General features: G+C 35.7%; 1 protein-coding gene across 1 annotated transcript; it reads right to left on the reverse strand.

Moving 5' to 3' along the window:
• Positions 1-57: 57 nt before the first annotated feature.
• LOC112554414 (protein FAM227B-like) lies at positions 58-9979 on the reverse strand. Its single transcript, XM_025222183.1, is given in 16 exon segments — positions 58-2544; positions 3021-3171; positions 3544-3621; positions 3961-4096; positions 4099-4114; positions 4694-4857; positions 5202-5330; positions 5835-5961; positions 6252-6342; positions 6667-6782; positions 7085-7234; positions 7606-7676; positions 7974-8117; positions 8832-8940; positions 9209-9350; positions 9898-9979. Coding segments are annotated over 15 exon segments (1671 nt in total). The 5' UTR covers positions 9326-9350; positions 9898-9979; the 3' UTR covers positions 58-2472.
• Between the last annotated feature and the right edge of the window lie 3185 nt (positions 9980-13164).

Genomic DNA, 13164 nt, shown 5'->3' on the forward strand with positions numbered 1-13164 from the left:
TAAGAATTGGGCTCTTCCCACAATCCTTCCACACCAACACAAAAGACAACGCTCTCGTGGGTTCTTAGTTTGTATTACTGATGCCAGTCGATGCTGCTGGCTCTGGCGAACCTTGATCTCACATACTTTTCCTCCCACACTAACTGCCCTGTCTCCTTATATACCCCTCGGGTGGGTCACTTTTCGCGGTCTTCTGCATCAGCATTTTTCCCGCATGCATCAGCAAAACTATTTTCGGCCTCTTCCGGCGACCACCCACCATCGCCGCCCCCTCGTCTACACACTACCATAAAAATATACACAATAATGAAATATTGGAGTAAATATCTGTTTACTAAGCATTTCATATCCTACTAAAGCCCTTTAGGTATGCAACTGGTATCTTCAAACTGTCATCACACAATGTCAGTACACGTTGAAGAATAAACGAAATTTAAATACATTAGAACTTAGCAGCCTTAATTTCAACTAAGTGAAACTAGTGATGTAGCCCCAAACTGTCAAGGATATCAAGGAATTTTATGTTTTCGCACAGCACAACACAGAAAGTTGAAGCTGCTTGTGCAACGATCAAAACTTCCACCAGCGGACGAGCGTAAGGCAAGAAACAGGTTTATAGAGATTTTCTTATAAACTTTGTTAAGGTGGATCCCACAAGTTCCTGAGAGGTCAGAGCTGGTGTTGTCGACAAAAACGATCAGGTGCATGTCATGATCTTCATCAGAACGTACGAGGGTGTGACTTTAATCCAACCGCTTTGTGGGTCAGTCCGGCAACACTTGAACCACGACCATTATTGCTTGCAAATGTTTCTGTACATAGTACTTTCATCGAAATTAGTAGAGAACTGAGGCGTCTTGCGGACTAAGTATACTTTAGTTTTTAAATGTGCTTAAATTGTAGACATTTCCAAGAAGTGTGGCTATCAAACAGATTGTGTTAAGAAAACATCTGGTCTTCCGAATTTAATTTGATGCTTTGCAATCTTTCCCTCCCGTTGCTGGTAGTAGTGGCTCACATGTACAACTAAAGCAACTGAAAAATGAAATGGTTGTGTTGCTCTTTGCGTACATGTGCTGTGATAGGTATACAAGTTTAGGGGGTGGGGTGGGATAAAACGCTGCACAATGGATTTCTTTCATCAATAGTCTTTGACCTGTGACCCCTACAATAAAGCCCGATATACCAGAGTGTTCTTACTCTCTGCTAAAAATCCAAGTACTGTGTGCACACACAAACATCAGCATGCACTCACCTGCAGACTGCTTTCATGTAAGCGTCAATAGTTTTTCCTTTCTGTCTTCTGTAAAAGTAATTATCCGTTTGGTTACCCCCTTCTCCTTTGTGTGTGTGTGTGTGAGAGAGAGCGTTTAAATTGTTTTTCTTTCAGAAATGTGGGATCTGAGATGCCATTCTCAAAACAAGTTTAAAAGAAATACTGGATTATGCCTATATTAATCAAGATGGCCTTTTCGTTTTTGCTGTGAAGCTGACTTTCATTACTTTTCCACCACCCTAGGCTAATTTTAATTTTGTTGAAAATATAAATATCCGCAAGTTCTTCTGATGAAAAGCAACGCCGTTTCTTTTTAACTTTCTGATTGGTTAATCCCTACCACAGCAAGAAGTCTTAAGTATTGTTCCTGATAGTATCTGGCACTGACAAAGTCTTGAAAAGCTTTATTCCAATCTGAAACCCACATTGAGCATACGCTATACAAATTTTGCATTCATTATTATTTTATGACTGGCTAGAAGAAACAGAATCACAGTTTCAATATCATAAAGTCAAACTGATTATCTGTAAGAAAGAGATGAAGCCAACACTCAGCCAAATGGCAACAATCAGGCACTTCACTGTTTTCTGTACAGCTGTCTCTTACTCAGCATGTTTTTCTTTTGTCACTTTCCTTACCCCCTCCACCACTCTCCTTTTACCTGTCAACGTGATCCCTGAATCCTCCAAACAATACCATCTTTTTAGTTAGAGATTATTGAGAAACTGACCACACTGTTTATCAGATTTACCTTCAGAATCACCCCAGCTCACTAAGCCTAACCTCAAAGGCTTTTAAATCCCCAACCTCGTGGTATCCCCGTTGTTAAGTGGTGGCAGCTAATAGTCGCAAATCCAAAATCGAGTCAGGATTGTTTGACCTGTCTTTCTGTAGTACATCCTTATTCTTACCAAGTCCAGCTCCTACTTTTTGAACTGTCTCCTCCCACCTGCCCTACCTTTTCACGGTCTCCTCCCCCTAGCCCTAAATAAATTTTATTTTCCATCCCAGGTCTTTGAAATTTGTTTCTCGGGAGGAAAATTCCCCAAATGAACTTCAGTCTGAGAACCTTTTGAGCATTCCAGTTTTATGTCTCCTCATTGTCATGTCAAATCCTCATCCTGTTGATAACCCCAAAGCAACCACCTTAAAGAACGTCCATCAACAAACATCGCTGATGCCCTGTCCAGATTTGTCAATCTTCGGCCTGGTTCTGTAGACTGGCCTCAGGTTTGTGGTCTATTAGGGGAACATCCTTGTCTGCTTCCTGCAAAAGTAGAAATAATACTCATCATAATTACAAAGAAGCAGAAGAAAACCAAGCAGTCTGTAAATAAATGTGGCTGTAATCCAGAGTTCTTGAAATGTTCATGAATACCCCAGGAGTTGTAGTTATGAAACAAGGGTAAGTCATAGACTTGGGGTAACCTGGAGAATTCAAGGACAAGCTTCTTATTTCCAAAGTTGAAAAGCGGTGTCCAAATCCTGCAGATTTAGTTTGGCCCTGGATCCATAGCTATAAAGTGGAGGCAAAGGTGTAAAGAAACACGAAATAGTGTCCATAGAGTCTGCACACTCCTTTATAACTTTGGAAACAAGACACTTTTCTTTGAGTTCCCCATTTGGCTTACTCTCACTTCATAACTACTGCCCTAGTGGATGTTGTTATCCTTTTTTTCCCCATCCTCCTTCTCCTAACTTTGTTTTGTACTTTTCAACTGTGCTGGTGTATGTGTCACTTACCTTAAGCTCTTCGAATCTTTCAATAAGGGCTTTTCGCTCAGCTGCACTCTTACAAAATGTCAGTTCTCTCTTCAGTCCATCAATAGTACGGTTCACTTCATGCTTGCGACGCTCAAGTTCTAAGATCTCTTGGTCAGTGGCTTCACAGATCCTACACCCATTCCGAAAAAGCTTTGTTTATAAAAACTGGGTTACTTTTGCTAGCAGTCTTTATTCTTAATCCAGTAATATTAAAAATTCCCATGCTGATTCATTTATCTATATATATATAATTTCACCAGGAAAAGATGAAAATGAATAAATTATTTTATGCATCACTATAGTTGCCTTAATCCTAAAATTCCCAACTTTTGACACCTGAAATAATTCTTCACATAGATTTCTGCAGTGCTGAAAAATTAAGCATGACCCTCAAATCTGATAAACAGTGGGGTCAGTTTCTCAATAAATCTATCTCTAACCAAACAGATGATACTGTAGTCATCACCCACAGCTTAAATATCTAAAACTGATGATTCAGCACCTTGTGTATTCTCGACAAAGTGCATCGGAAGCTGCTTCTTTCTCGTGGATGAATTGCTGGTATGTCAGACCGGGTAGAGTGATGCAGATTAAGGGCAAACTTTGAAAGCTCACATCATGCCTCCCGAAAAAAAAAATATAAACAGAAACTGCTCTTCAGTCATTAGACTGGGGACATATTCGGCAGCATATATCATCACTATAAACTATCACATTCAGGAGTCCATCACTGATGTATGCTACCACAAACAAGGAGGTATCCTTTAAAATTTCATATACTATAACTATACCATCACAAATTCTAATCTTTACTTAGAAAATTCCCCTGAATGAAAATTTCATTCAAAAGATTTTAATATCAGGAAAGCACTAAAACATCTACTTTCAATTATTTGTATATATATATATAGAAGGATATGGAAGTTTTGTAATCTCTGTGCGACGGACTTTCTTGCCAGGCTGCTTGAAATTTCGCAACTGGTGCATGTGCAAATAATGTGAGATAAGAGGGCTTCGACCTTGGGTGTTGAATTTTACCCGTTCATATTCTGGCCAGGTCCAATCTGATGTGACTGTTCACAAATAAATAAATAAAAATATACATGAACAAATTCTTCTATTTAAAATTCTACCCACTGTAATAATAATCCAAATTAAGAACAATGAGTGGAAATCTACCTAATAACTGTATGTGGATGAAAGCTAGATTATTGAAAGACCTACATCAATAGCAGTAAATGGACGACATTGTTATACTTTCATGGGAGGTAGTCAATGCCCTAAAATGTAGAACAGAAGGTCATTGGTTTTAGGACATCTTGGGCCCATGACTGAAAAACTCCCCTTGGCTAAATAGCAGCTTTCATGAAGAAATGGGTACCTCACTCTCAGGGATGAATGAAGAGGCCTGAGCTCTGTCTTCCACCTGCCATTACTAGACATAATGACTCACATTTGTTGCAATGGGACTTTACTTTTAGCCATGTGGGTCACATACAAAAAAGATCTATTTGCACTTTGAGAATATTTTTTAGAATAATGGATAAATTATATAATAATTAGGAAGTGGAATAGTAGATTGCATTTTGTCATCTTTTTTAATGAAAGTAGATCATTTTAAAATCGCCAGTATGCTTGTCAACCTTTCTAACCTCTTTTGCTGTTTTCTTCGCTTGTGGAAAACTATTAGCTAGGCGGGTATAACTGGGGCCTCCTGGCTTGCTGACTTCACCTGAAGCTTGAGGAAGTGGATTCTGTTCTTTTCCCAGCTGATCAACAAGACGTTCAAAGGATTCCATATCCAGACTGACATCAACTGAGATTACCAAGTGCGGAACTTAATGTGCATGCATTTATAATATAGATACTCATTCATACATGCACAGAGTTCTCTCTCTCACACACACACATTCATTTATGCATAAACACAAATACACAAACTGGTGTAAAATTTGATAAAACATAAAAAGAAGAACATTCCTTCCAGAATGACTTATCACACCTAATCATGGCATCATACGAACTGGTAGACTGTTTGCTGGTTGTCCGCTGTCTAAAAGTGCTTAGTTATTTTAGCAAAGTCTAAACGTGGACATGGGAACTAAAGTAAGTGTACTTTCTTCTTTAAATTTACAACTGTTCAGAGCTGTGACTGTCCACCTTTCTTGTTTAAGGCAGCTGCTTCCATCATTTTCTTGGCAGCTGCACCAGTTTCAATATCCCCACCACTGCTAGCCTCAAGACCACTCATGTTCCATGTTTCCCATGTTCCTGGCACTGGCTTTAAGCCTATTAACATAGATGTTAGAGTCTTTTCTCCATGTATAATGTAAATAAGCTTGGCTACATTAGGAACCTCTGACACAGTAATCACACAGTCTTCCTACAGTTCTTAGGCATAGACGTAAAAGTACACATAAACTGTATCAACATCTATAACAAAGGTGTACACGTAGCAATGTGTACATACATACACACAAAACAATTTATACATATTTACACCTGCACACATATACAGTAATATGAACACACATAAACATATATATATGGGGGGGGGGAATATATAAAGATTCAAAGGTATTCTCAAACATACTAATGCACTTAACTGAGTTGTTCATATCTTTCCACATATTGGAACAGTGAAAAAGTCTATGCACACATGATGACAGTTAAAAGTGAAAATTCAGGAAAGAGCATATAAAAGAAACACATTTACATCTCAAATATGACAATAACACACTCACCCATTCATTCACTCTTAAAGTAAATCTACCTGCAACAACAATAACATACCTGTGACCCATTCACAGAATAGATTAACCAGGTACTGTTTAAAACTGTCATCAAATCGCCAACGAGACTCTGGGAATGCAGTAGTGTAGGCGAAGAAAACAGTTTGTGCCAAACAGTTTGGATATACCTGATGATGAACATGGATCGATGATGGTAAAGTAACTCTGATAACTGCTTAATATCCTTTTACTGACTTGGTAGATTTGAAAAAAAATCAATACATATTTATACACTGGCATCAAATTATGTGAAATAACACCCACATCTGTTGTAAAAATACAAGTATGTACTAAAAAAAGGAAGATTATACTTCACAGCTAGAAGAAAATCATACTGTGTGGGATTTTTTTAAAAATCAATTTTTGTAGCAAATTAGTTAATCAAAGCTCCAGTTTCAATTGATGTTTAATATCTCACCGACAGGAATTTGTCCTTTACATCAGAGTTGATGCTACTGAAAAGCGCCACATAACTATCAGCAATTCGATCAAAAAGAAGATCCTTTCTTCTGCCAGCCCTTCCTGCAGAAGACAGTGATATACTGTAATGCTAATTACAAGGATGTATGACAGAACAGTGACATAAAAATTTAGCTGGCTTATATAAACCTATTAAAATAACAAACCCATCCTACTTGTCAAATGATAAGAGTAGTAATTATATACAAAAACACCATTACAGAGAGTTGGACAATTTCACAAAATGCATACAACACAGAAAGTGAGTGGTGATGTTTCAAGCTTTCTTGCAGCAAAGGAAGACTGGTCTGATATAGTTTATGAGCATTCAAAAATGATACTGATGGTTCAGAAACAAAAGTCTAGTCATGTACTGTTTCCATACTTCTTTGCTAAACTTGTCCAAAAAGATCCACCAAAAGGAGTCCTGCATGATTGCAGCTGAAGCCTCTGACAAGAAAAGTTTCTTCCAAAACTTACGAAACCCTGCCTGAAGTAGAAACATCATATGCTTGTGCATAAACATTCACACATATAAGTGTACACACAATGAAATGTGATCAGTAGGTTCATTTTAAAATACATGTGATACTTAGTATATTTATGATTGAAAACATGGTAAAAGTCATATTCCCAAAAATTACAAACCCATCAACAAAAAAACAAACTTAAAAAACAATTTCTTTTAACATTAAACTTTGTACTGAGATTTATTATTAGACTTACATTATTAGACTTACATACAATAGCTTTATTATAAATGGTTCCTAAATATTAAATTGATGAGATTACATTAAACTTTTGTATTTTTGTGATCTTGTGTAATAATGGTGGAGCTTCTAACTGGGCTGGCAATTCCACAAGCTCTCCATGGCGGAAGCCAGGAAACATGCAGTAATCCAAACTGCGCTTTTTGGTTTCCATCATAGTGTCTGCAAAATCCTGCACCAAAGAAAAAATAAGTTCAAAATAATGTTTCATGATAAATAGTAAATACACATCATGACTTCAAAATAAAAGCAAGTTTCCCTGATGAACAGAAAGGATGATCGATTCAATTACTGAAGCTCTTTTAAGGCACAGTATAGCCATGATCTTGAAATGGTCTCCCTATAGCTAGAAAGAAGACTAATCATTGCTTGACACACTGAATGATATGCATGTTTAAGGAATGGTTTTAAGCACTCAAGGTTTCCATAAATTTTAGACATAAACTTATAAAAGAAGATTAAATTTTAAAATGAGCTAAACTCTGTTTCATGATAGAGTGCATTTGAAGAACTGAGTAATTTCTTCGCTGAATGTTTACTCACCATGCTCTTTTGCCCTCTGGAAGAAAAGCATGATGCAAGAGTACCAAAATTTTGTGATTCTGTTAAAAATGCTGCAAGGTGACAAATAATAAAAGGCTGTTATGATAAATTTACAAATTTTTTAAATGCATTTGAATTTGCTGCTATTTATGGCCATTTGGGTATATTGAAATTGTCAATAGATATGAGTCAATGGTCAACAGGATTTCTAAACTCTTTAAGCAACAGTTTTTAATTGGTTCTGCAAATTGACTGATGTTGTGAAATAGTGAATAACATCACTTTCAGATGACAAGAGGAAATAACACTATAGAATTTCAAGATGATTATATGAAGCAGTTAAATGAGGGGGGGTGGGAACCCCTTACCACGAGTAGGAGAATGGAAAAGTCGTTCTGCAAGACGAGAGGGACGTTTGTCATCTGTGACAATGTGAACAGCATAAGCATTAAGCTTCTCCTCAATAGCCTGAAGTCGGTCCTCAAGGTCGTCAAGCAGACCTAGCCCCAAAGCTGTTGTCAGGATTAAGGAAAATTCCACAAAGAAAAAACAGTTTTACCATTAATGCAGTCATCATAGGTATGTTACAAAGTTTTCCCAGCAGGTGAGTAAAGTGGTTTACTTAAACAATGCATATAATTTTTTCTGCATCTCATTAAAAATTCATGAGAGGCAAATCAACAATCACAAAGTAGAAGGTAAAGATCATCCCCTAACCTTTTCAGGTCACTGGAAAGTTGGATGTTAGAGACCTCGCTTTCCTCAGGGCCAGCTTTAAGTGAGTGGTGCCCATCTCCTCTCCCTTACTGCCTTGCCTTCCCCAACCCTCTAAGGAGTCAGGTGTTCATTCCTGCCAGCTGGGTCGACAGAGAGAAATTTGCTGTGCCTCTCAGTTCAGACACTAGTGCTCTAACCACTTGGCTATCTGCTTCCCCAAAATCAACAGTGACAGACAACTTGATATTCTGCATAATATATAATGCTGTAAACATTTTTGAGAGGTTATGAGTTATTTGTAATATATATAAAAATATATAAAAACAAATCATTTCAGCTATTACCAAAATTATCACCAAAAAAGTGAAGTTTCTAACACCTCACTCCCTAACGACCTGTAAAAGATCATGCAACGACCTTTACCTTTTAAAATTATCACCAATGTCATGCATGAGCATTTTATCAACTTAATTACCTTGCTCACATTTTTTTCACAAAGAAAAAGATACGTGCTGACTCACGAAGGAGGTCTGCAATGTCTTCCTGAGTACCTAAAAGTAATCCTTCACCCTGAAAGTCTAAAGGACCTTCAAGTGCCATAGGGTATGGCCAGTCACTCTGCACATGAAACAGATCTTTGAAAATCTAAGAATAATTTTATGTATCCTTATAAACTAATTAAGAGCTGAATGAATATCGATCCACTAAGAAATATTACATTTACTCACTTTGAGGATCTTGCATGTATTTATATTTATATATATTTATGTATTTATTATATGTTACTAAATCTTAACTTCTGACAAAAGGATAAAAATATGCTGGCAACAGATCTTGAATACTTCCATTGCTATAAAATTAAAATATGGATTTAAACAAAAATTACCAAATTTTCAGCGGCTAAAAATTCGTTTATATTTGTTGGCAAACTGCCTCCTGAATCGTGATATCCTTGCGTGATGCCAGCATCAATAATTCTTCTCTGCCCATCCATGTTGCTCATACAAATCTGTTATCGTTACTCAGTACTGTAATAATAAATATCAATAATATTTATTTGTATATCTATACAATATCTGTACAAGTATAGATATATATTTGATCATGACTTAATTTATATATATAATGTAAACGGCAAACATTTAACCTATTTCCGACACTGGACTTCAAGATATTATTCTAAATGAGTGCATGTACGTATTTATATTCATTTTGTGTAAATCTATTGCTAAAAGTGAAAACAATATTAATTAATATTTTAATTATGCGGAAAAATCGATCCTATTAGATTTTTTTTCAAAATTAATTTTATTATTTTGACTTTTGACCTTTCTTTGACGATACGAATTTCAAGTATTGCAGGGGACGGAACACTGTCATAAATCATCAGGCATTCGAAATACTACACGGTTCTGCATCAAAGATTCTTTTTCATACTTAAGTCATGACAGATCGAGACAAAAAATTTATATTAAAGCAAGACCTGACGCTCGACTGTTTCAAGCCATAAATACAGCAGACGATAATACCAGGTGAATAGTCAATGTGTAATATGTATTAATAGTCAATCATTACCGTAAATAACGATTGGAACCTTAATCTCTCACAACACCTTTTTTACATACCAGCGCTTGTTGTTAAGAACGCTATAATCGCACCGGAAATAAAGGTTACGACTTCCGCTTACGAATTATAGATTTATGCAGAGACTATGAATAAAAAAAACTGGTATTTAAAGTCCTTGATTTATGCAACACTTTTTGCTTTGTCAAAGAGCAGTTTCTTAAGGAATAATATACAATTAGATCAGGGGTGGGCACTTTTCTTTTTGCGGGCCGGTCTCTCAGAATTCTGAAATACCAAAAACCGGCCGCAACAAAACTCGTGATAAAGGAAGGACAACAAATGAGTACAGAATGGTGCTCACTTACCGAATCTATTGTATAAAGTGAAGCTGTTTGAATTCGCTCAAAATAAAATTTTAAAACCAGCCTTCCCTTTGAAGGCATCCACCCCGATACTCTCTAACGATTATACAATAGGCATGTCATCTATGTTATTTGTGTGTGAGAATGTTATTGACTGCTTATTTTTATCGCTGTTGTACTTGTTAAATTAAATTTCAATCAAATTAACCTATGCTGAAAGAAAACATGAAAATAAGTGCACTTCACATATTGGAACGTCCGCTGGCCGTACTTTGCCCACCCGTGATTTAGATGGTCAAACGTTTACACTCGTTTCTGTAAGCCATCCAACTACAGGGTTTGGGTTAAAATCAGTCATAAGGTTCATTTATAGTTGGTTACTTGGAAATGTTTCCACTTAATTTTGCATGTTGATTTAGCAGAAGTGTGTTTCACAGGCGCAAAATGTCAGCATTTCGATCGTGATAGGTTAGGGTGCTGCATCCAGCAAAAAATGAATATTTTTCCTCGTCCATTTACACATGAATCCAAGACCTTTCAATCTTTATTGCAATAGTTTCAAGAGAACGTTTTACTGATTCTTAAGACCAAACCATTTTTGCATTCTTGTGTTTTTAATATTTTCTCCATATCATTGTAAAGTCAGAAAATATATCTATCATGATTAAGATCATGACAATAAAATCCCATGTTGGAAATACATGGAAGAAGATCATTTTATTAAAAGGTTAAACATCTTAAAACCTTGAAGTTATCCATGAATGAAAAAAAAAAGACATGAACTGATATTAATGGTGAGTGCTACCACTTAGCCTAAAAGATATATATCCATACCTTAAAACAATAAAAAGTTCACCAAGTCCTTAATGTGCTTTCTGTGCTGATGCCAATAACCCAATCATCATAACAAATTACTCAGGGTTATAGGCTAAATACACTCATGAACAATTGCACACACACACACACAAACACAGAAAACCCATAAAAATTAATCACTTACATGGAGTTGAATGCTAAGGATGGTATATGCCTTGTGATTGTGCACAAGCAAAAAGTTAATGCAAAACAAAAAGTTAATGCAAAACAAAAATTCACAGGCTAATGTAAATGATTCCCATTGACAAAAGAAAGCTGATGACAAATACAGACTGACCCTCTGATCTTTTAAAAAAGTTGATTTAGATGAAATAAAAACCCACAGCACTAGATCCCAGAAACCCTGATTTTCATGCTGATATCATTAACATGATATATGGTCTGTAAACAATTACTCTTCTTGTTATCATTGATTATGTTGGTTATTATCAAAAGTTTACATTCCATTTGTTGATTTACACTGATTTTTGCATATTTATAATATATACATTATTTCATGACCTATTGTGCATAAAATATTACTTGTAAAAATTAAAAATATATAAAACAAGATCTAAACTTGTAAGCAATAGAAATCTTCAGTGATAAAAAATCTGGACAATATTTTGTACATTTCATGAAGCCTTTCTTTAAGCTGCCATCTCCTTCTGAGTGTTCATCCCAATATTCTGCAATACTGATTCCTCTAAACGGAAGTCATACTGGAAAAAAAAACAAGAGCACCTTTAAATTTTTTTCAAGCACTTAATCCAAGAGTCAGCTTAAACTATCAATCTCCCCATCTGCTGTTTCATAATTCTCAGTATAAGAATAATTAGTGGGATAATGTAGAATGCTGACAAGGTGAATAAGAACACAGTGAATGAGAAGTAAAACAGGCAAAGCAAAAGTGTCTAATTAAACAAATCTTCTTAAGATTAATACAAAGCTTATATTCTTTCAGTCATAGTAATCATCATCATCATCAATATCCTATAATAAATGTATGATTTATATACTGCATGCTCAAGCTGCAAGAAACATGCTCTTAGTGCTTGAGACAAAAACAACACATGGAAGGATAAACAACAGTACTGATGACTAATAAATGACACATATAAAAGAGGAATCAGGTAACAAGAACTGAGGGTATCATGATACTGCAGAGGAAGACAAGTGGGCCAATAGCATACCATAGAACAACTACTAGTAATGTACCCAATCTCCATTGACTAAAAAAGTAAGTCCTTTACATTTTAGGGCTTCTGGATAATCTATAAAGTAGATATGATGACCTTGACTACATTTATGCATGTTCAAGTAAACCATAGAGAAGTAAAGATAACAATGTCCGCTACTGAAAAATTAAAGTTTTTACTTACGTTATACTTTTCCAGATTTAAGTTGTTCAGTGTAATGCACACAAGGTCCACCTGTTTACAAAAGCAAATACATGTTGAAATAAATTCTGTAGTTAAAAATCAGTTTCCATTGTAACCTATCCACAAAATGTAAACTATGACAAACTACACAATAAATTTTTAACTTAAGTTTATTGCAAATTATAAATCTACCAGCCTGATGGTTTGCACAATCATGAAGGCTGTTAAAATGAAAAGTTTGTTTAAATTTAAGCTACCATGAAACATCAGAAAAAGTACAATAATAAAAGTAAAACCCAAGAAGAATTATGATGTTCTAAAGACATGAACTTAAAACTGCAAAAGGAAACAGTATTGGATAAATTTTAATTTAAAAAAAATTGCTTTACTTCCTCCAATTAAATCAGGGGTAAGGATTGCCCAGCCTTCAGGCCGTACAAAGCCTGTGAAATAATTTGTTCTGGCCCAGCCAGGGCAACTGTATGTGGGACTCAAAATTCAATTAATCTAGGAGTCTTAATAAATAACAATATTTACGTTATAATAGCTTAAATTTTAAGGGACAAGCAAGGAACCTCTATTACGGGATATATGGGGCACATGTGTACATGACAGGACTGACGTATGTTTTTCATCGGCTGCCCAAGGCCAGTATGCCTCTACTGTAATAATAATCA

This window comes from Pomacea canaliculata, linkage group LG13, assembly GCF_003073045.1.
Source record: "Pomacea canaliculata isolate SZHN2017 linkage group LG13, ASM307304v1, whole genome shotgun sequence".
Lineage (NCBI taxonomy): Eukaryota > Metazoa > Mollusca > Gastropoda > Architaenioglossa > Ampullariidae > Pomacea > Pomacea canaliculata.